The sequence below is a fragment of the Plasmodium vivax genome, chromosome 1 (genome assembly GCF_000002415.2).
Source record: "Plasmodium vivax chromosome 1, whole genome shotgun sequence".
Taxonomy (NCBI): domain Eukaryota; phylum Apicomplexa; class Aconoidasida; order Haemosporida; family Plasmodiidae; genus Plasmodium; species Plasmodium vivax.
In genome coordinates this window covers 770,340-792,462 of record NC_009906.1, presented here as the reverse complement: position 1 = coordinate 792,462, position 22,123 = coordinate 770,340, and the positions used below count along the sequence as shown (strand labels likewise).

The 22,123-nt window shown below is 39.9% G+C and overlaps 3 protein-coding genes across 3 annotated transcripts, besides 6 other annotated features; all 3 read right to left on the bottom strand.

Annotated features, from left to right (window-relative positions):
* Positions 1-3,308: 3,308 nt before the first annotated feature.
* PVX_093695 (hypothetical protein, conserved) lies at positions 3,309-4,647 on the bottom strand (the record flags this gene model as incomplete). The annotated part of the gene is made up of 2 exons (XM_001608558.1): positions 3,309-4,395; positions 4,598-4,647. The coding sequence occupies 2 exons, from the start codon at positions 4,645-4,647 to the stop codon at positions 3,309-3,311; spliced, it is 1,137 nt and encodes a 378-aa protein (XP_001608608.1).
* A 3,247-nt stretch (positions 4,648-7,894) lies between these two features.
* Positions 7,895-10,354, bottom strand: PVX_093685 (hypothetical protein). Its single transcript, XM_001608557.1, has 2 exons — positions 9,718-10,354; positions 7,895-9,569 (listed from the first exon to the last, which is right to left on the bottom strand). The coding sequence occupies exons 1-2, from the start codon at positions 9,787-9,789 to the stop codon at positions 8,745-8,747; spliced, it is 897 nt and encodes a 298-aa protein (XP_001608607.1). The 5' UTR covers positions 9,790-10,354; the 3' UTR covers positions 7,895-8,744.
* Positions 10,355-12,580: 2,226 nt separating this feature from the next.
* Positions 12,581-12,610: a microsatellite.
* A 3,930-nt stretch (positions 12,611-16,540) lies between these two features.
* PVX_093680 (Phist protein (Pf-fam-b)) lies at positions 16,541-20,794 on the bottom strand. The gene is made up of 3 exons (XM_001608556.1): positions 20,174-20,794; positions 19,760-19,978; positions 16,541-19,535 (listed from the first exon to the last, which is right to left on the bottom strand). The coding sequence occupies exons 2-3, from the start codon at positions 19,970-19,972 to the stop codon at positions 17,616-17,618; spliced, it is 2,133 nt and encodes a 710-aa protein (XP_001608606.1). The 5' UTR covers positions 19,973-19,978; positions 20,174-20,794; the 3' UTR covers positions 16,541-17,615.
* Positions 18,064-18,144: a microsatellite.
* Positions 20,188-20,209: a microsatellite.
* Positions 20,317-20,344: a microsatellite.
* Positions 20,587-20,612: a microsatellite.
* Positions 20,795-21,190: 396 nt separating the features above from the next.
* Positions 21,191-21,211: a microsatellite.
* Between the last annotated feature and the right edge of the window lie 912 nt (positions 21,212-22,123).

The window sequence follows — 22,123 nt, the reverse complement described above, 5'->3', positions numbered from 1 at the left end:
CCCCACATAAAAAAAAAAGTCACAAATATCCTCGCCACCCAGAATTTAACCTACCGCGTCGTAAACAGAACCGTTTCAACCATCTTAGTCACTTAAAACTTGTTTAATAATTTTAAATTGTGATCAAACCATTTTTGCGAATTTTTTCATCTTTCAAAATGAATTATCATCTCCCATTTTAACAACAATGATGGAAGAAAAGGAATGTTAATAAAATTTTGTTCTGCAGAGGGAAAATGTAGAGATCCAGCAGGTATGTTTCCGAATTCGCCCTTTTCTTTTATCAGCAATTGTGCTCACATATATGTATATACCTACATTGTAGTTTCCTTCTATTTTTACTCTTGCGAAGAAAACAAACGTTGCAAAGTCTCCTCTCCACCATGGAACAAAACAATATGCAGTTGCTATTTTGTCATTTTTCAAAGCATTTTCACCGTGTTTTAACTGTGTGCATAGGTTTTGCCTTTTTTAATATAGCATGCTCCCCTCAATGAAAAAAAAAATTGTTATGTGATTAAGGGGACCGTTTTTCCAACCGCTCATGCGATACAGCATTGGTTACATATATTTGCTGCACCAGGTGTCATACGGGGCTGAGTAACTTGTGCCCACATTTACTTATGAACAGATACATGCACAGCTTTTTCCATGTTCGGTTGGTTTGCTATTTGTGGTCCATTTATTTCTCCTTTTCTTTCGCACCATTTTGATATAAAAAAATGTGCTGATGGAATCCGTTCAGCCTATTTTTTCCTTTTCTTTTCTTTTTTCGGTGCAACGCAGTGACGGTCAAATTCGCATGACTGTAGCCACAAACTGACAATACTAACCTTTTAACTACGTAATTTTCTAACTTATAAAAATAAAAAAAACGAATGTATATTATTTCGCATGTGTAAGTAATCCCCGTTCTGACTTTCCACCAAATGTGGAGCAAACTTTTCTAGAGCGCCTACAATTGCAGACCCTTTGCGAACTTTATGGAAGCTCCATGCAAAACGAAAGGAGGAGTTTTTTTTTTCTTAAATCTTTTACCTCGCCATTTACGAGACCCACCGTAGGCAACTAAAACTGGCAATTAAGTAGCATAGCCGCATAGCAGCATAGCGGCTTAACACTTACGCGCTGCTTAAACATACGCGCAAGTGCGCTCCAATTCGCAAGGTATCATTACAATATGTGCCTAACAACGCGCCTTCATATTATGATGGCGCATGCCGGTGGCAGAAGCACGCCATACAGAGTCAAGTCGCATGGACAAGGCGTTATATTCACCCCGTAGGTACACACAAACGCGTAGCAGAATTTGCTACCTCGTAAGATCTTTCATTCGTGCACACCGCGCATGTGAAAACAGGACGGGGAATAACATGTGCCCAGCTCCGGCCTACATCCCTCGCAACGCGCGCAAAATGAGCTACACTGTTAGCCCTATCCTAATTTTACTGCTTCTCTCATGTGATGGCGGACAGCCAAGAACGTCATTATTCTTCTAACTGCTCAAAAAAAAAAAAATGCGGGTCACAGCGACGCAGCGAGTAACACTACTGAGATGTTAAATGTGCTTCCCTTTTCCGTCCCACTTTCGCAGCATTACCACCATGGGCAGTTCATCTCATCGGCAGGGGGAACACTTTCAAAAGGGGCAAACGAATGGGGGTAATTTTATACGCTGACTGTACTTATCGCTCACAAAGCTGCGACTACTTTAACACATCGCTGCTTAGCTTAACCGTATGTGGTAGAGCCCCTATCTTTGCCTTTATTTTGGCTCATCTCCGGTTGAATCACCACGCAGTAGTGTGTTGAGCGCACAGGGGATACAACCAAACCGTTGCATCCCTTTTTCGGCAAAAGGGAGAGGAGTGACAGTTTCTCCAGCTCACCAAAAGCACCGCCTCGCTTCTTCCCGCTTCTTCCCTCTTCTTTCCTCTTCCTCCCCACTTCACTCCACTGTGAGGTAAACCCATTTTATTCTATTCCAACGATTTCACACACAATTCATCAGTTGATCGCTAGCACATGAATGGACAACGATACGTTTTGCGCACCCCCAAATGGAATCCATGGGGAAAAAAAAAAAAAAACGTTACGTAACAGGGTATGGAGATAAATACGCAAACACCATTTCATGAATGTGAAATATAAAATGTAAACTCGTTCGATGAATAAATGAAAATTAGCTTTGAATGGAGAAAAAAAAAAAAAAAAAATTATACACAGGGCATAGATATAAATATATATATATGCAGGTATAAAATTACGCATGCAAGTGTATGTACGCAAACTTCATGCAGACGAATTGCAAAATGGATGGGCGTTATGCATTATGGGCATATTTCTGCCTCTCTCTCGCCTCGATTTTTTAATTTACCATCTGCCTATAGTTCCATGCTTCGTTAGTTTTACCATTCTTAGCGATGTTATCTCCCATTGGCAACTTCGTTTTCTCGATTTGCAACAAAATCATTTTTGCGCCAAAAAAAATGGGTGCGCTTTGCTATGCTTTCTTCTCACACACACAAAAAAAAAAAAAAAGGGGAACCATTTTCATTGAAAATGATTTTACATATTTATTTACTAAAAATATAATCATCTACATGTGAGACATTTAACACGGACAAATTGTGTTCTTCTTCGTGCGCATCCCTTAAATGTATATTTTTTTTTCCCCCTCTCTTCTTTTGCACAAAAAAGTGGTCAGGCGATAAGCAGTGTGAGTAAAGCATAACACAAGTTGCCACCATCAGAAGCACATTATACTCATTTGACAAATGGGAATTAAAAGGAAAAACGAGAAAAAGAATGGGCAGTGGTTACACTTCCCCTTACACAGTACCTTTCGCGGTGCTCGTTTTCTGTGCGGAGGCGAGTCGTCCAAGTTTTGCATGCCCATATAAATTGCACATACACGTAATTACACATAATTACACATACACGTAATTTACACATATACATAATCATAATTATATACGCAGGCAAACGGGGCATCCTCCGTTTTCTTCCCAGTCAAATGGAACAAAAAACGCCCCCCCCCAAACCTTACCTCATAAGGCAAACACAAATTTACTCATTAATTAAAAGGGGACTATATATATACTCTCCCCCAAACGTATCCTCATAAAGAAACGTCCACCACCAAACGTTTTTTCGACGAAAAAGTTTTAATAAGATGAGGAACTTCAAATGAATGTGATATACACGCATGTGACGCCATCTGCGCACTATGCAAAGAGCCCATTTTAACAAACCACAAATTGGTCACTCTTGTGCAAACCACAAATTGGTCACTCTTGTGCGCCGACTTACTCATTGTTTATGAGATTCACCGTGGGGAATTCCTTCTGGAACCAATACTTCCAAGTGCCCACGTGGTATTTCTTCCACTCAATATCTTTTTGCTGCTTTAACAATTTGATATCATTCCAGATGCTCTCTTCTTCATCAGTTAGCATATCACTGGCTGTGTCTTGCCTTTTTTCTCTCATGTAATCCAAAAATTTTGCAAAAATTACATTGCTTTCGTTAACTTCTGCTTGTCTAAACGCTGTTAACATTTTTATTAGCTCAGACCAACTGCTCACCTTATCCCCAACGACGTTGTAAGAATCGTATTCGGTAATTAAAGTATCACATATTCCTATGATCACGTTAAACCAATTTTTTGTTTCAATAACGGCTAGGTCGTTCCACTCCTTCTTCAGTCTATCTTCAAGGCTGAAACGCTCGTCGTACCTGGAATACGATGGGTCTTCATTGGAATAATGGGATTCTAAATTGTTGCGACCTGAGGAGGATCTTCTACGATCTGTGCTGCGCCCACGATTGTTGCTGCGTCCATAATTGTTATTACGTCCGTAATCGCTACTTCTTCCACGCTCACGACCACGTCCTTGATCGCTGCTTCGTCCATGATCGTTGCTTCTTCCGTGATCGCTGCTTCTTCCGTGATCGCTGCTTCTTCCGTGATCGCTGCTTCTTCCGTGATCGCTGCTTCTTCCGTGATCGCTGCTTCTTCCGTGATCGCTGCTTCTTCCGTGATCGTTGCTTCTTCCGTGATCGTTGCTTCTTCCGTGATCGTTGCTTCTTCCGTGATCGCTGCTTCTTCCGTGATCACTGCTTCTTCCGTGATCGCTGCTTCGTCCGTGATCGCTACTGTTTCCACCATCGACGCTGCCTGTAAGATCTACGCTGCCTGTAAGATCTACGCTGCTTCCATTATCCGTGGTGCTTTCCTCTTCTGCGTCGTCTCCCCTCTCCGGGCTGCTTCCCCCATCTAGGGTGTTTCCAACTGTTGTATTCCTCTCTTCGTTTAAAAGCTTTTCTGACAAATTTCTATCGTAGCTCCTGCTGGGCGGTCTGAAGAACGTGTAGTATCCATTGCTGGAGAGGCTTCACGGGGAAGGAGAACACGTAAATGAAAAGGTAAAGAAATGCAATCTGTTACTTTCAGGCAAGGGTGCGAAAATTACACGCGTATTTGCGCGTATTTACGCCTATTCACGCGTACTTCACGCGCACTCATAATGCGCCAAATGCCAAATATGCAGATCATGCCGCATATTCCTTTTTTTTTTTTTCTCGCTATTCGTACCAGATTACACATAACATAAAGATGAAAAATTTGGAAAAGGGCCTCGACATCGTGCACAAATTGTTGTTTAAAAGGGATAAAACGGAAGTGGTTTTTAATTTTATTTTTTTTTTATTTTACTTAACTTTTTTTACTTTATTATTTATTATTATTTTTTTTTTTCTTCCTTGACTATTGCTTGAAGGGGAAGCTAAACTATTGCTGCTTATTCCCATACGCGCGTGACGTGCCGTAGATTTGTTTTACGCTAATACGTGAACGTACAAGAAAGAAGCTGTAACAAAGCATACAACGCGAACAAAAAATTGCCAGTTAAATTCTCCCTTGCAATTTTTTCCTTGAAATAGGAAACCCAGTTCTGTTTAAAAAAATTCGACATTAATATCGCGAGTTGGCTATTTTAGCAGTGATACGAAAATTGTATTTTTTTTTTTTTTTTTTTTTTATCTAGAATAGCTATTTTCTTTTAAAAGAAAAAGAGCAATCAATCTTACGCTGGGAATGAAAATGTATTGTCGAAATATCCGCTTCACGGGGTAGAAGCGTAAAATTAAAAAAAAAGAAAAAAAAGGAAAAAAAAGTACTCCGATATATGTGCTATACGTATGTATATATAATGTTACTCATCCGTGCCGCAATGATTGCATGTCGCCCCCCCATCAATATTTTCTACTAGCAAAGCTCTAAAGAGTGATACAATGTTCCGAGAAGTCCAGCCTTTTTAGCTTCTTTCACGGAAGCAAATGTAAAATACATGTAACAATTTTAATTTACGTGGGGAAAATAATTCTACCGAACAATCGCCAAGGGTCTTCGCAGAAATTTTCTCTTTTTTTTTTTTTTTTTTTGCGCTTTACTGCGTATTTAAGTAAATAAATAAGCCGTAATTATGTTCTTCTCATTTGTAGCTATCTTCTTTAAAAATTGAAAACGCTCCTTTGCGAAGCGGCTCCTCCGCGGAAGCACTTACGACATTCACCACTGTATTGCATTTTAATGTGCATTTTGCAGAAAGGGAAATATTTTTTTTTCTTTTTTTTTGTTATAACACTGTGCCGCATTTTAGCCCTCCTACATGCGTTCCTCGAAGTCACTTATTTTACATGTACAAGTCCCTACCGCGCGATTGCATATGTATTTATATAAATCATACGCGTATGCAATTTGTTTGAAAACCGTTACGCAGCTGAAAATGCGCGCATATGTACTTCTTCGTAAACACATTTTTCTCTCTGCACTTGTTATTTTTACTGCCATGGAAAGGCGTTCCATTGGGCGTGCGCGGTAATCTTCGCTCGATTATCTTCACTTCTTTTTTCCTTCGCCTATCTCGCCATGTAGAAAATAACAGAGTTATTAACTTAATTGGGTCAATTTGTGCTACACTCGAAATGGGCCTCTACAAATGTAACTTCTCTCGTTTCAATTTTTTTTTTTTTTTTTTTTTGAAGTGCAATTTTAAAGAGAAAGGAAAAAATCGGCTGACCTGCGGCAAGTAGAACGTCATTTTTGCTCAATTTAAATGGCCATTTTTTCTCTTCGCATTCTGAATAGAAGGATACTCCTTATACAAGTTAAAAGTACCTCCGCGCACACATACATATAAACATTCCTGGGTTATAACACATATGTATGTATATTTATATGTATATTCGTTTATGTGGGAACCCCCCACTGGGCGATAACCATTTGGTGCAGCCTTCTCTTGCGTCATGTGAACGGCCGAAAGATCACGTAACACTCAGCTGATGTGCAAAGTGGAAAAGTAAAACACGAATGGGTCAATTACGTGGCGGATTTATCCTAATGCTACAAGCAACATTAGTTGAGGGGTCCTCTAAAAGGCAGCCTCTAACGCGTCATAGTTTAGGATCAACTCGATTGAGCAGTCCTACTGTGTAAGAAATTAAAAAAAAAAAAAACTCCGCCAATGTTGCTACTTCCATAAAAATGGTTAATTTTATATCTTATATGCCCAAAGGGGCTACTACGATAAATGCGCAAAGGGAGATAGCTGCACACAAATGAGAGCGAAGTGTTCCCCTAAGGAGGCCTCATCTATTCCCACGATAGGCAGCCTATTCCTGCACTCTCCTTAGCTTATGCAGTTCCTAATCGTTGCTATACCACCCACGGGGGAAAGGGGTGCAAATGTAGACATTTTAGCAGCACATTAGTATCTCTTACAAATCTCTCTAACAGTTTTCCTTTTCCTACAAAAATGCACATTTTTTTTTTTACCTCCTTTCGCTCGTCCCAATAGGTATAATTGCAATGTTTAGAAAAAGAGATACTACTCTCCCTTTTTACTAATCGTGTATCAATGAAATAGGAAAAAGGGACCTTTATCAAACGTTAGGTCGTTCCTTTCTGTGCCATCCTTTACGTTTTTATTTTCTTGCGTGTGCCTCTTGCTGAAAGAACGGCGCAATGGGTTGTAATGACATTTTTGCAGTGATCGCATTTCCACCCTGTAAAAGTCACACTCATTTTATACACTGCTTGGAATTTACCCATCGCTTAGAGCAACAAAGAGAGTACAAAATGAGTCTTTCCCTATCCCCGGAGAGAAGGGATCCTGAACCCACGCCACGCTTCAAGTCAGCTTGAGCTACTGCACCATCACATCAAAGTAGTGTGATCCTATGGGTGATAAAGCAGGTCCATTCGACTTTCTTAATCGTACGCTTCTCATCACATATGAAAATTGTATCCCTTGGGGGGAGTCCTCTTTACAAGATCATTTCCCGTGAGGGAAGCAGATAAAATTCACAACACCCACTTATATGATCCCCATCCGTGGTACGGTAGAAAAATATGCCTCGTCAAAACCCCCCCCTGCATGCAAATATTATTCGCGCCTACCCGTCCTAATTTGCTTAACGGTACGATTGCACTGCTTTACCGCATCGTTAAGGTGTTCGGCAGAGGAGGGAAATACCCAGAGGAGTAATTCAAAGGCACCCCCTCACGTAGCAATTGTAAGCTGCTTTTTTTTGCAGAAGGTGCGCAAATGCAACAAATGCAACATCGATGGAGAATCTCCCCAATATGGAACCCTCTATGGGGTAGAGGCAAAACTTCCCTCAAAATGAATCCTCTTCCAAAAGGAGACCTTTCCAAATGGGATCCCCCAAACGATCTCATCTTATACCCCATGGAGAGTACCAAAATGGGAGCAAACCCCACGGGTGAATCTCTACGCCGAAGGGATTAAACCCCGATGTGCCTTTTCCCCCGGTGCTACCCACATAGGTACCGCCCACTTCTGCGGGACAGTCCACCCGCTCCAAATTTCATCAGGCATCATTTAAAAGAAGTTATAAAAAAGTTAGGGTTGAGGATTAGGTTCAAAATTGCTAGCTTAATTCTAAAGTGTAATAACGCGTGTACATTTTTAGGAGCATAAACGAGGCTTATACATACAGGCGAAAACATTCGCAAGTGAAACAACGCACCATTATATATATCACCTGAGTGTTTTCATGGGAAGGAAATATGTTTGCATATATACGTCTTCATCACATACATACATATATGTATACATTTACATTTTTTTTTTTTTTTCCGCATGCATGCGCTACCTTTTCCTGTGAATTTTTCTTCTTCTCTGTCATGTTGGCGGCATTTTGAACGAAAAAATGGGAAGGGCAAATTTCACACCGCAACGAGTAAGTAACGTAAAATGCGTGTAATTAAAAACGGGGAATGCACGCACGGTAGGTATGTAAATATATTCGCATGCATAGTGTCCGCTTATGGGGAGCAAAACTGAGAGCCGCGAAAAAATCACAAAAAAGCGACGAAAGTGGTGCGAAAAAATTGAAAATTTACACGAGGCTGCTTCTTCACTTTCTTCACTTCACCCATTGAGCTTAAAAGGGGTAACAGCCTTACGGGGGTTACTCATAATATATATATTTCTTTTCTTTTCTTTCTTTTTTTTCCCTTTCACGTTTGCCCTTTTTGTAAGCTGCTTCTAACACTATTGTAACAACTAAAATGTGGACGTAACCTGTTTGCCATGGGGTCAAACAGGGCCATTTTTGCATATAGAGTAAAAAAAACGCCTACTTCTTATCCTTCTCACGCGTGGATCAAAGCAATAGCACTAACTACGTTTTACCACCACCCCCTGGGGCACACATTACAAGAAGGCTAGAGGAAAGGGGGCATATATCATTCTGCAGATGTTTCCACAGCAGACAACTCCCCTAGAGACCACCACATCGGCTAAGGCACCACAAGCAACAGCAGGGGCGGAGATAGCGGCGGCAGCACTAGCTGCTCCCGCTGCTCCCGCGGCAGCTCCAGCAGCAGCACCGACAACACCTGGAGTAACAGTACTAGCAAGTGCAGGAGCGCAGGCGAGCGCAGCTGGGCCACACATAGTCATAGAAATGATCATCCATAATAATACCAATAAACTGGTGATGGAAGGTACTAGTAAAATCATAAACATAATCTGCTTCTTCATCTTTTTTCTAAATTTTTTCATATTACTTTTGAATCGAGATTTCATGTGTAGGTATTTTATTTTATACTTCTTCAACTCATCCACCAACATCTTCATTTTTTCTCTCTGTTCTCCCTCCAAATTGGCATCTATATAGTCCTTCAACGCATCATAGTCGAATGATTCCTGTTTTTTCAGATGAGACAGAACCTTCTTCAACACCTTCCTTCTAGAACCTACAGAATCGAGACTGTCGAGTGATCCTATGTAATCGTAAAACTCTCTTCTGCTTCTTTCTCCTCTTTCTCTATTTATTCTAGACGTTAAATAATTTTGTAAGTAACCCTCATCTTCTTCATTAAAATCGGAGATGATGCTATCCGTGTCGTTACTCGTAACGGTGGAGGATGTATCATCTGAGAAATCACGTCCGTCATCGGAGGAGGCATATTCGGACAACATTCGTCCGCACCTCTGGGAAGAGGTAGCCTTCACGGCGCTCTCATCAACGGTGCACTGAAGGGAAAAAAAAGGGGGGGTGCACGCATGCAAAAATGTAAAAATACACACATATGCGCAAAGCACAATTAACTGGTAACTCCTATCATATGACGCAACGCTGCTGCCAGCTTGCCGCTCTCCGCTCTCCTCCGCGTGTGCTTACTCGGCCTGGGGTTTGCCAAGCGCAAACGAAAAAGGTGAATAAAAAAAGTTGGATGTAAGAGGGGGTCATCATCTTTTATTAATTCGCTATGATCAATTTAATTGTGTATTTTTTTTTAATTAATCATTAGAAAATTTTTGGCTAGCTAAGCTCTATTTGGCCTATCGACGCGTCGAACGAGGGACCACGTGAGTACAAACTTGGCCTAATTAGCTGCCCGTATCAATTTAGAGCATGGCTAAAAGAGTCCGAAGCGCTCTCTACGAATTCAACCTCGAAAGAGCTCACAGGAGAAGTGACTTCCTAACTGTGGGGTATCAATAAGGAAGCTGTGAGAACAAAAAATTTGCTAAAAAGTGGATCAGCCTGAAGACGGAGAAAAGATAATACAGTGAAAAATTGCTATAGAAGGGGAAGGGAAATTAAAATGTATAATATATACTATTTTATAAAACGCATATTATATTCACTTTATTTCTCTTATTTTGGGCGAACTTAAGTTTACTCGATTAGAAAGGGGAGCTACTAAAAACTGCGATAAAACTTTTGCGGGGTAGTAAAATGTAGTTAGGAAAGTAAAAAATACGCAAAGTGGTATTTTTTCACTAAAAAGTTTTTTTCGCAAAAAGGCTACTCTAAAAATATTTTACCACAATATTTGCAATTCGGTGTTTTTTCTTTTATTAATTTCGCGCTGGCAATGTTATGTTTGGCATACGCCGCGCAATTTTTTCCTCTTTTTTACTATATTTTTTAGTACATTTTTTAGTACATTTTTTGCTATATTTTTTGCTATATTTTTGCTTATTTCATCGTTTTCGCTCCGCCGCCCATTTAAACATGCGTATGGCAATATTATGTATATACAAGTGCTGTGCGCACGGAAGAAAATAGTACAATTTTCTTTCGCGGGAACGTAAAATAAATACAATTTTTTTTTGCGGAAAAGCAGTACAATTTTTCTGCGGGGAAAAAACGTCCAACGCGTACGATATTGCCGAGGGGGATAAAAAAAAAAAAAACGCTGACATGTACAAATTGTAAACGCGTAAAAAAATAAATATAATGTACGACGCGTTAGTAAGTTATTTTTCTGTATGTCCATTTATTTGCAATCTTTTGAACCTCCATAATGTCGATTTTTTTTCCCGCGAATTCACCGTTTTGCTAAAAATAAAAACAATTCTATTTTGGTAGAGAAATCTGAAAAATCTGCTTTTGTAGAGTCCCACTTGGAACACAAAACGGTTACCCCGTTGGTCAATTTGATGATCCCCCTTTTAACACGATGAAAAAATATTTGCGAGTAGAACCCCTAACGACGTTTGCAGTGTACACTTTTTTTTTTTTTTCCTACAAATTTGTTTATTCATTTTGCGTACAGTAATATTTTACGCACGTGGTACAAAATTCACCATCGCTTAAAATGTACATGCCAACGGATGAACAGAAAGAGGAAAAAAAAAAAAAAAAGTACGTCAATATTTGACGCTATAAACATATAGGGGGGTCAAAAATGAGCGAGCAGTATAGATATACATGCACGTTTGCCATTTTCATTCAAAAGGGAAAAGAAAGGAACTGAAAAAATGTCATCATTATTCTGTTCCTTTCTAATTTGCCTCTCCACTATGAACAATAAATTATCCTGCCAAATAGCATACACAAATTAGCCGTAAAAAAAAAGGACCTTTCCTTGTGCTAATTTTTTAACCCTTTTGATAAGCGAATAAGGTTAACGCCTTAGGGATTATGCAACCCTCTGACCATCTCCATCTACGTACCTCTCTAAGTTTATCATTTTTACCATGCGCGTAAAAATGTGAGGGCTCATTCTTCGTTAACCGAAAAGAATGTAAAACACAACTAAGTTGCAATCTTTTAGGGGTTAACGACAAAAACGCAAACATGAATAGCATAACGCACATTTTGATTCAAAGTGCAGATTGTAAAAGACTTAACTTGCATTAAAGGGACATGTTCTGTGCAACCGTTGAACAGGCGGTTTATGCAAACCCCATTTGTCGTACGAATTAAAAAAAAAAATCCCCCTCCTATTTGTTTCCTACCAATTGGGCAAAAATTCGTCACAATGATGCTTCTCCCCGAAAAACTGAAACTTCCTAATTGTGTTTTTTTTTTTTTTTTTTTTTTGCCTTAATGAGAATGCCTACACGACAATGGAGAACACTGAAAAGGTGCTACTCCCTCTTCCTTAACGAACCCCTTTTTTGACAATAAATTCTCTCGAACAGGTGGCATTGCCCCAGTTAAGGTACCCCTTTTGAATTATGCAAATGGGGCGATTTAGGCCGCTTTGCGTTTTATACCACACGGGAAAGACCCCAAAAAAGGAGGGGCCTTCCTGTTTTCCCTAAAAAGATATCAAACGAGCGAACGATTGAACCCTTGGGCTATAAATGCGAAGGGGTATGCACACCGGCCTACGTTAAGCCAGTCTGATGTAAAAGGGCAACTCCAAATGGGGTGATTCCCTAATGACGTTTCGTTTTCCCTCGTGCCGTTGAATGCCTAACCTGTGGCGTATGCCCAGCACGCTCGTAAAAATATGCATAACTTTTGTACAAATAAAAATGACTCTCTAGAAATGATGAGGCGTGAAATGCTAAGCGGATCTGCTATGGAAGATCCGTGTGTCATTCAAAAAGGGCAATTTTGCAACTGCGTTATGGGGGCCACCGTACAACCCACAAGAGGAGAATCCTCTGGGTGTATATCGTATAACACTTCTAAACCAAAAACGGTTCAGGTGCCACATTGACTCACGGGATTCTTCTTCTGATATATTGTGCCCTTTTTAGGTTCTTTTAAAAAAAATGATTCTACGCCAATCGAGGGGCAATTAATATAAACCTACTACTTGGACACCCTTAGAAAAGTAACCCATTTATCAAAATATGAAGAAGCTGCATCACCTTCCCACTTTCGCATACATATCATCGTGCATGATTCAATCCCCACGTGGGTGTTATTTCTCCCTTTTCTCGAAGAGACCTACGTAGATGAACTAGCAGTAAATAGCGGTACTACGGCATATCCCACTGAGTTATAAAAAAGTGAAAAACAAAATGACCATTCTTCCACAACGTATCCTTCTTTACTGCCGCACTGAAATGGAAAAACAAAGTTCGGCATCATTGGCGCTTAGCATATGCTAAATAAAACTTGAGGGGAAATCCCCTTAACGTTGTTAATTTTTTTTCATTTTAAGAAGGCATTCCCTGAACCTCCCCCTATTATTAGAAGATCCCTACTGTGCGCAAAAGGGATGGCCAAATTTTTCTTTGAAAAAAAGTACCCCATAATGCTGTAGTGAACATACCGTTAGGGATAGACTAAACAGTTGTTACCTCAACGCGCAGTGCGGGCAGCAGTTCTGCATGCAGGTTGCGGAAATTTATTTGTACTACTTTGTTCACCAACTCTTTGTTAATTTTTTTTTTCCAATTTTGGGGTTTTCCCCGTTCGGTAATTTTTTAGTAATGCCTTTTGGCATGCTTTAAGGAATAATAACTGCATTTATAGATGTTTAAAAAAAGTTAATAATAGCGCTTCGTATGCCGGGGATTTTTCTTCCTGATGGTAAATCGTTTTCGCTGTTTGTTACCCCTGTGGCTATTTGCAGCCGCAGAAGTGGTTCCGCAATTTTACCATTCTTCTTATATACTTGCTACCCAAATATGGATTGTCAACCCACCCCCGCCAACCATTTTTTTCCATTTACGCGAGACATACCACTAGGGGAACGTCCAGTGTGAATTATTACGCGTTTTAATTAAATGGGACAGGTGGGAGACAAAATTGAAGCCAACATTTTTATGTAAGTGGCAAAATTGCGGGAGGAAAAAACAGGGCGACCGCGGAACCGCAATGGCACCAGGGGGGGAACTGTTTTCCCCCCTTTTCGATTTTTAAAGTTCCTATTTCCCCACTTCGCGCAAATCAGAAAAGAAAGGATTATTTTTTTTAGGATTAACGTGCGAAGTGGAAAAATGGCGCAAAATTATCGCAGAATTATCGCAGAATTATCGCAAAATTATAACAAAATGGTCAATTTTTTTTTTTTGCGCGCGAATTTATTCCCCCCGCTGTCGGTCCTACCTTTCTACTCGCAACCCCTTTCTGTTCCCCACCGCGTTAGTCAAACTAGCTCGAAAAAAAAAAAAATAAAATAAAATAAACTTCTCCTTAACCTTCGCAATGACCGCAACTGGCATGTCCACCCCTCCCAGCATAATAGAATAAAATAGAAATGCTCTGCTCCGCGAAATATTTCTCTCCGTCTTTTTTGGCCCTTTTTTTTTAAATTTGCTTTCTCCTCGGTAGCAGCAGGTTTATCTTTCGTCTGATTGGTTCGAGGCACAATTGTATTATCTACCTACATAGACATATTTCCGCCAACGTGGTTGCATTCCCACAAAGGACAAAATTTAAATCGCGCACAAGTTCGCTCGAGCAGCTCGCCCCCCGTCTTTCGTTTAGCTAAAATTTGAGCTTCACTAAAATAGCCGCTCCAACACTTCTTTTTTTTTTCTCCCCCATTCTACGTAATACTGTTAAAATTGATTTACATACAGGTTTAAATTTCCGTGGAGTTTTTATCTGTAGCGAGACAGATAGGTACATCCCTCTGGCAAGGTGACCCCCCTCCTCCCCAATAGCGTTAAAAACGAACCGACCATTCTGCCATTTGGCAGTATAATCATCTTTGCAACAGAACACGTTAATGACAATTTTGGCTTCATAATACAAAACAGAGAGGAAAAAAAAAAAGATGGGCATAAATCACCACAATGAGTCTACCCGCACGGTAGGGGCAACCAGCCAGGCGCAAACTCCCTACGTGATATCGCAAAACAGTGGGAAGGAAAAAAGAAACAAAATTTTTCTTCCCCAGATTGTTAAAATTACCCCATTTGTAGTGCTCATTTGGGCGTGCCGCTTCTCCAGTGAGGTAAGAAGGACAGCCGCACTTGAGACATTCACATTTGCCAACCCACATGTAGCCCACCTCCTAAAAATAGCCACCATTTAAGCGTAAAAGGCTAAACTTGATAACACTCCGCCCCCTCTTTAACTCTCCCCCTTCAGGATGACCTGCAAACAACCTCCCCATGGGAAAATGTCAGGAGGTGTTGTGAAGCCCCCTTTTCCCCCGGAAGACCATCTCGGGTGCTAAAAAATAAACCCGAGCCAACAGCGGAAGAAATTCTAAGCAAAAGGAATTGCAAAAAAAGTAAAACCAAAAGTAAAGACAAACATATGGAGCGAAAACTGAGCGCATTTCTAAACGAATATGCCAGCACAGATGAGCTGTACGAAGAAGAATCCCTATACAGCTTAACGAAGTGCAACTGTGAGGAGATGAACGCACAGACAGACGACGTCTTACGGAGGTTTTACCCCCATCACTCGAAGAAGCCCAAATTGGGCTTCATCAAAGACCTGGTCATGCTAGTAACCATCGGCATGCTAGTTGGGGCTATTACCTGCGCAGCTATGAGTATCTGGGTGCCCGTTTTTCCCCTAATTTTGGGCTTCCTAGTGGGAATCAAAGCGGTAGATGCTGTTAATGAAAGGTAACCAGGTTAGGTCATTCAAAATGGGAAGATGTTTTTACGAAGGTTCTCGCATCCCATAGTGCATGGCTAAAGGAGACACTTACCTTCTAAAAAGACATTTTAAAAACGCATTTTAAAAACACATTTCTCACGTCCCTCCAAATGGGGAAAACAGTTCCCAATTTGTCATCTCTCTTATAATGCTACATATTGTGTAGCTTACCCTTTCAATAGAAATCACCCCCCCCCCCCGTTAATTTGCTTACATCAATCTTTTCCCCCTCTGTTCGAAAGTACATTCCAACCCAGTGCTTCGAATTTATGCACCGCTCTACATATCCGTATAAGTGAGAGAGAAGCAGGAACTCCTGCCTGATCAGACACCTTCTCAAAAAGGAAGTCCTCTCCATTCTTTCACCAATTCGCAAATAGAGGGAAAGTGAAAGTGTTACCCTCAGTGCATTTCTCATTATTTAAAAAATGCCTCCCCTTTTTTGCTAACTTCGTTTCATACTGCTGTTTGAGTGCAAACTTTTCATCCCTCATGGTGAAAACACAAATTTGTTTAACTGCAATTTGCTTGCCATTTAAAATGGCCAACCAATGTCTTTCTCAAATGGTTACCCTCGAATAATGTAAGAAGGAAGGGCCAAAAAAAAAGTTACTCTTTTTTAAGCACTTTTTTCTCCCCTTTTGGTAGGCTCACCAAATGTATGCGCACAGTGGGGCCTCCCTACGGGGCAAAACTTACCCCACACGTATGAGAGCAATGCGTGGCAATCTCTCCATCTAAGCAGAAGAGTGAGAAGTTTTCCCTCCAGTTGGAATGCTCAACAGAGTGTTCGTAAGATCCAAATAGAGTGTATATACTCTTTACGAAATTTTGGGGGAAAAAAGGGGACACCTCTACCCTACCATTTAGGGACTCTCCCCAATGATGAAAAGACAACCCCTTAAGGGACCTTTTATCTGCACGTTGATTCGTTGGCACACCTAACGTGGGGCCAACTTCACAACATCACCTTGCACGAAATGGTAGAGGTAATAACACCCCTTTGAACGAGCCAGGCCAAATGGGCTATACTACGCCGCTACAACTGTAGAGCAAAAAAAAAGGGGACTATATATATAAACACTCCCAATGGAGAGACGAAAATACCCCCCCAAATGACCACATCCCCATAACTGGGCATTTTTTACTACTCCAAATAAGAGGTTCACGATCTACCTCTTCCCTTTTGCCTTCTTAATTTTCTTTTAAATATGCTGCATGTGTAGTTCTTTTTTGTGTTTTTTTTTTCGATGTATAAATTAATTATGTATCATGAATTGTTAAAAATGGTCATAACAGGAATTGCAAGTGCATGCATGGCTCACTCGTTGGTGTAAATTGTGAAGCGTATTTGTAGCATATAAAACAAGGCAGTGAAATGAAGGCATGGCGGATGCAGTGGGTGAGTAGCAGTGAATGTAACGATGTATGTATAATAGCTATGAATGTAGTATAGTGGTGAATAAAAAATGGGGCACGCAGTGACGAAATAAATAAACAAAAAATAAAAAATAAAAAATACACTGAGTAAGCAACGTACAAAGGTATAAAATAAGATAATATAATATAATATAACATAATATAAAAATATAATCACATGCTCTGTACATGTTTTTTTTTCTTCAACAGGGTGGCGATAAATAATATATATATAAATATAAATACATCTGGGGGAAGGAATGTGCCTTTTTTTTATCCCCTTCAAAATGATCATTTTATGAAGTATTTTCTTTTCATGCAAAAATGTATGGAAGTGAAAAAAAAAGTATTAGGCAGAGGAAAACGGATCGCGCGATGGAAGTATACACGTGCGTAATTTCTTTTTTTTTTTTTTGCACAGGTGTACACTTGCATTTTTATATGTATATGGTATGGTTTAAAAAAACGTCCCAGTTTGTCATCTATATGCACAGATGTGGTGCCTTAATTGGTCGGTCTCTAAAAAAATCGTTCACCCCTCGCCCAAAAGGCGCTGTCGTAAGAAGTCCATTCCCATACAACTTATATAGCACGGGCAAACGGAGCACCTCTTTCCAAAAATGCCGCAAAACGTTCTCCTATGACGCGCTTTCACACATGCGGTGAGGCACTGTGTGCCAACGTCAGCAAAGCAGCGTGGGTTAGTTACACATAATGCGCAATCGGAACTCTCCTCCCGCGTTTCTCTCGTTAGTTGATAGCTTCATGGCAAAATTATTCAACAGGGCGTGGCTGGATGGCGTGCGCAAAAGCGCCTCGTTCTTCTTCTCCTATACTTATACGGCTTAGAGTTTGCTGTGTTTCTTCATCTTGTAGGTCAAGATCTCCATCCAGATGCTCTTCATTAAATCTCTGAGCTCATCCCACGACTTTCTCTTGGCATTAGCGAAGTAAAGGAAGTCCCATCTCTGGCATTGTCCCTTGCTTACGAAGGCGTAGAAATCTTGGAAGTCTCCTCTCTCTTTCTTAATCAACTCGTCGGTCATGTTGTAGTGTGCCCTCCACCAGTATTTCATTCTGATTGGGGTTGGTAACAAGAGAGTCTTCTGCAAGTATTGGGAGTATTGCATAATGTACTCTTGCATCTTAACGAACTTCTTTCTTTCGAAGGAGAGTATCTGGTTGAAGAGAACGAACATCTCCTTAACGGTAGCGTTTGGTCTCAAGTTTTTAATTTTGCTGTTTAATTCCTCTTCGGTCATCTGCTCTTGTAATTCAGCTCGGGTGCATCCGAATGGGAGTTGTTCATTGTCACCGTGGGGTCCGTGTCTTCCGCGTCCATCGTGAGATCTTCTCATGAAATCTCCTCTGGAGCCAAAAGCGTCGTCTTCCATTTCGAGTCTTCCACCTCGTCCTGGTTGACCTCTTCCTCCTGGACCTCCGTGTGGTCCTGGCACGGGGGGTCTTCTTCCATCTGGGAATTTTCCTGGTCCACCGGGGGGGCCAAATCTGCCTTCATCAAAGAATTGGTCATCATGTCTTTGATTTCCTCTGGCAGGATTGAAACTTCTTGGGTCATCACCGGCGTCTCTTCTACCTCTGTTTCTTGGGTCGTTAACATCATCTACGCTTCTATGAGGAGTAGCGGAGTGAAATGTGTGGTCGTCATCTCTTCCTCCTCTTGGTGGGACGTTAAATGGGTTGGCACTTCCCATTCTTCCACCTCTTGGGCCTTGGTGAAACTGTTCTTCATAGTTCATCGCAGCAATTTGTTCACTTCTAATTGAACGGTTATCTCCTCCTCTGAATGGTCCATTAGGGGGATATGGCATATTTTCATCTATCACTCTATTGGTTTTTGAAAAATGGAAGGATCTGTCATCACCTCCTCTTCCGTGGTATTCATCATCAAATGATTTTTCGCTACGTGAGTAATGAATTTCACGACCGTCATCTCCATAGCGTCTGCCGTAGTCGCTTCCGTATCCATCGGGGCCATTGTAATCGTCAAATCCGCCTCTTCCTCTTCTGTCATCAAAGACTCTTCCGTGTTGATTGTGTCTGAATTCCCTTTCGTCTCCGCTTCTATCACCTCTTGGATCTGGACCATAAGGACCTTGAGACATGGTTCCTTTTAAGCCATCATGGTGTCCGGGTTGATCGGGATGAGATCCGTCATGAGAACCATCATCAGATCCATCATGAGATCCATCGTGATGATGCTCGGATGGTACATTGGGTTTAATAGGATCGTTATCACTCTTATCATCCTTCTCATCATCAGGTTTGACTACGTGTTTTCCAGCGGGCCTAATCACATTACCCTCATCATCCTTATGTTCACCATCTGAGTTACCAGGTGTTTCAGTGGTTGATGGAGGGTTATTGGGATCATCGGGATTTTCAGGACTTGGAGTCACGCTGCTGTCGTCACCCTTACCAGTGTCATCACCATCAGGCTTTACGGGAGCTGGTTGATCGGGCCTAATAACATTATCCTTATCATCTCTTTGATCATCGTATGCAGGTATAGGATGAACGTTATGATAAGTATTTCTATCATCTGGACCAGATCGGTATCCGCCGCTTCTTTCATCATAGTAGTCTGGGTTTCCACCTCTCATTCTTGGGTTATACATGTCTTCCTCCTCTTGCCATCTGCTTCCTCTTCTTCCTCTTGGGTCGTAATCGTAATGGTCATCACGGTAGTACTCACCTAAGGATCTGCCATTTCTGCTGACTTCTAGGCTGGAAGAGTTGTTGTTCTGAAAAGGGGTAGCAAAGGGGTGGCAAATGAGTAGCAGGTGCGTAGCAAGTGGGTAGCAAATGGGTAGCTCCTATTAATAACTACCCTGTAGCACCACGTCATCCGCATAAGTATGTATACATATGCATGCAAATATCATGCCAAGGTGAAAGGGGCCAAAAGTTGGCCAACACATCATCACTCGGAGATGCTTCCTCTCATCCTCCTCTCTCCCTCACTCACCTGTAAGAGCACAACGATAACGCCAAAGATGAACAAGACTTTGTATGGCAAGGAAGCAAGATTGAAGTCGGCGAAGCTCTTTCTGCTCTTGCATTTGTTCCTCCTCCCGTCGGATTTGGCTACAGTCTGGTTGTTGGCATCGATGGCTTTCTTAATATCAGCAGGGGATGAAGTCGCTGGAAGGACGATGATTGGGATGTTGCAGGGACTCATTTTGGACTATCACGGGGGGAAAAAAAAGAGGAAGCAAAAAATAGGTGGGTAAAATGTATATATATAGAGAGCGAGATATATAAAGTATATTTTATATGCAAAGGCGCTGAACTTGCACGAAGGCTTTCTATATACACTTCTAAAACTTTCAGCTGTATCTATATTCAGCGAAAAAGAAGTTTCTTTATATTATATGCTTACGATAAATTAGCTCAAGTGGGAAAAAATATAAACGAAACTGTATTGAAAAAATACAACGATTGTAGGTAAAGTAGTTTTTTTTTCTCAGTTTGAGATAAAAAAGTTTTTTTTTTTTGTTATGAAAAAAGTATGTAGAACTGGAAAGTTAAAATGTTTTTTTAGTATTTGTTTGTTTATTTGTTATTTTATTTATTTTTTTATCTACTTTTAAAAACTAGCAAAACTGATGTTTCATTTCAATTGCTATTTTTGCAAAAGTATTGTTTTAACTTTGTGTAGCTCTATAAAATATTTTTTATTTTTTAATATTTATTTTTTAATATTTATTATTTGTTATTTATTTTTTATTATTTGTTGGGGTGAAAAGATGTTTTTTTTTTTTCTCTTAACTTTTAAATAGCTAAACTAAACAACAACTATAGAATTTAGATACTTTTTTTTCTATTTCGAGGTAAAAAAAAAATATTTTTTTTAAAAAAAAGTAAAAATTATGCAAAATTATGCAAAATTATGCAAATTTATGCAAAAGTTATGCAAAAATTATGCACTTTTTTGTCGCATTTTATTAAAAGCGTTAATCAAACCTCTTTTATTCACTTTTAGTTTAATTATTTGGTGATCAGTTTTTTTCACTACTGCATGTTTTAATTGTTATTCTTTATTTTTTTTAATTTATATGCAATAAATATAGGTACAAATTATATTTTTTTTCTTTTTTTAACGTCACTTTTTAAATATGTACCCGTTAATAAATTAAAAAAATATTAATTAATAAATTTCGGGTACAACATTAAAGGCAAACTGCATCATAAAACTATTAGAACAAGCACTTTCTTTCCTAAAATTGTACGCAAAGTGATGCAGGTGACGCGTGCTGTAGCGTCACTTTTGTCGTTTTTAAATGCTTAGTGGAGTAGGAATGCCGAAAACGATATGCACCACGGAGTAAAAAATAGAGAAAAGGAGGTTTCGCGTTGCATTTGCAGTAGGGCAACATGTATAAAATAATAAGTGGCAAAAAAAGTGCATAAAAAAATACATTAAAAAAAAACGAACTTAACTAACTAACCAATTAATTAATAACTAATTAATTAGTTAACCAATTTTAATTATTTACCTCTGCATTTATGCATTTAAAGTGGTATAGATACGCCGTCGGATTCGTATTTTTTTTTTTTTTTTTGCAACGGGCAATTGTTTGCTTCATTTAGGGTTATATGCGAGGTCGCTGTACTTTTTTTTTATCATATTGGTGATGTTATATACATCGATGCGCTTCTTTTCTCTTCTACAACACAAAAATGATAAATAAATTGCTTTTTTTTTTTTACCGAGAAACGCAAAATGTACGATTAAAAGAGTAGAGTATCGTTTATGTTGTTATATTTTATGCTAACACTGTAGAGGCATATCATATAGGGATACTTTTTTTTTTTAATTTTGTGGGGCCATTTTTACCTAAAGTGCGGTAACTCTTTTGCGAGTTTTGGGGGGGCCCCATCAGGAGTACCTATCTATATAACAATATATAATATATATATATTTACTTGCATTTATTTGTTGTCCCCCTTGGAAAAAAAGAAAAAAAAAGTGGTCCAGTCACCACTCATCTGTACAATCGGCTAGCATACGTTCCCATTAAACAAACACCGGCACCCCTTTTCTTCTTTTCTCATGCCAACCGTTACGCAAAAAAAAAAGGAAATAAATTTGTACATAAATAATCGCGCAGCATTATGCGTTTATTTTACATTTTACCTACTTGGTCGCCTTATTTTTTTTTGCTGAAGGGAAGGCAAAACAAAACTGTGGTCCCACTACCCATTTTTTTAAGAGCAAAAAATGGGCCCCCCGTTGTGTCCCCTTTCGGCATTATATATATATCCCCCCGGGGATCACAACATTTAATTTGCAGCCGCGGACTGTACCACTTCGTACCTCCCGATCCCC

Bases quoted from the DNA above. Each gene is read 5' to 3' on its own strand.
- PVX_093680 (XM_001608556.1), bottom strand. From the start codon at position 19,972: ATGAGTCCCTGCAACATCCCAATCATCGTCCTTCCAGCGACTTCATCC. The intron at 19,536-19,759 runs GTGAGTGAGGGA...ACCCCTTTTCAG, and splicing joins TTATCGTTGTGCTCTTACAG to AACAACAACTCTTCCAGCCT.
- PVX_093685 (XM_001608557.1), bottom strand. From the start codon at position 9,789: ATGATGACCCCCTCTTACATCCAACTTTTTTTATTCACCTTTTTCGTT. The intron at 9,570-9,717 runs GTAAGCACACGC...TTTTCCCTTCAG, and splicing joins CTTGGCAAACCCCAGGCCGA to TGCACCGTTGATGAGAGCGC.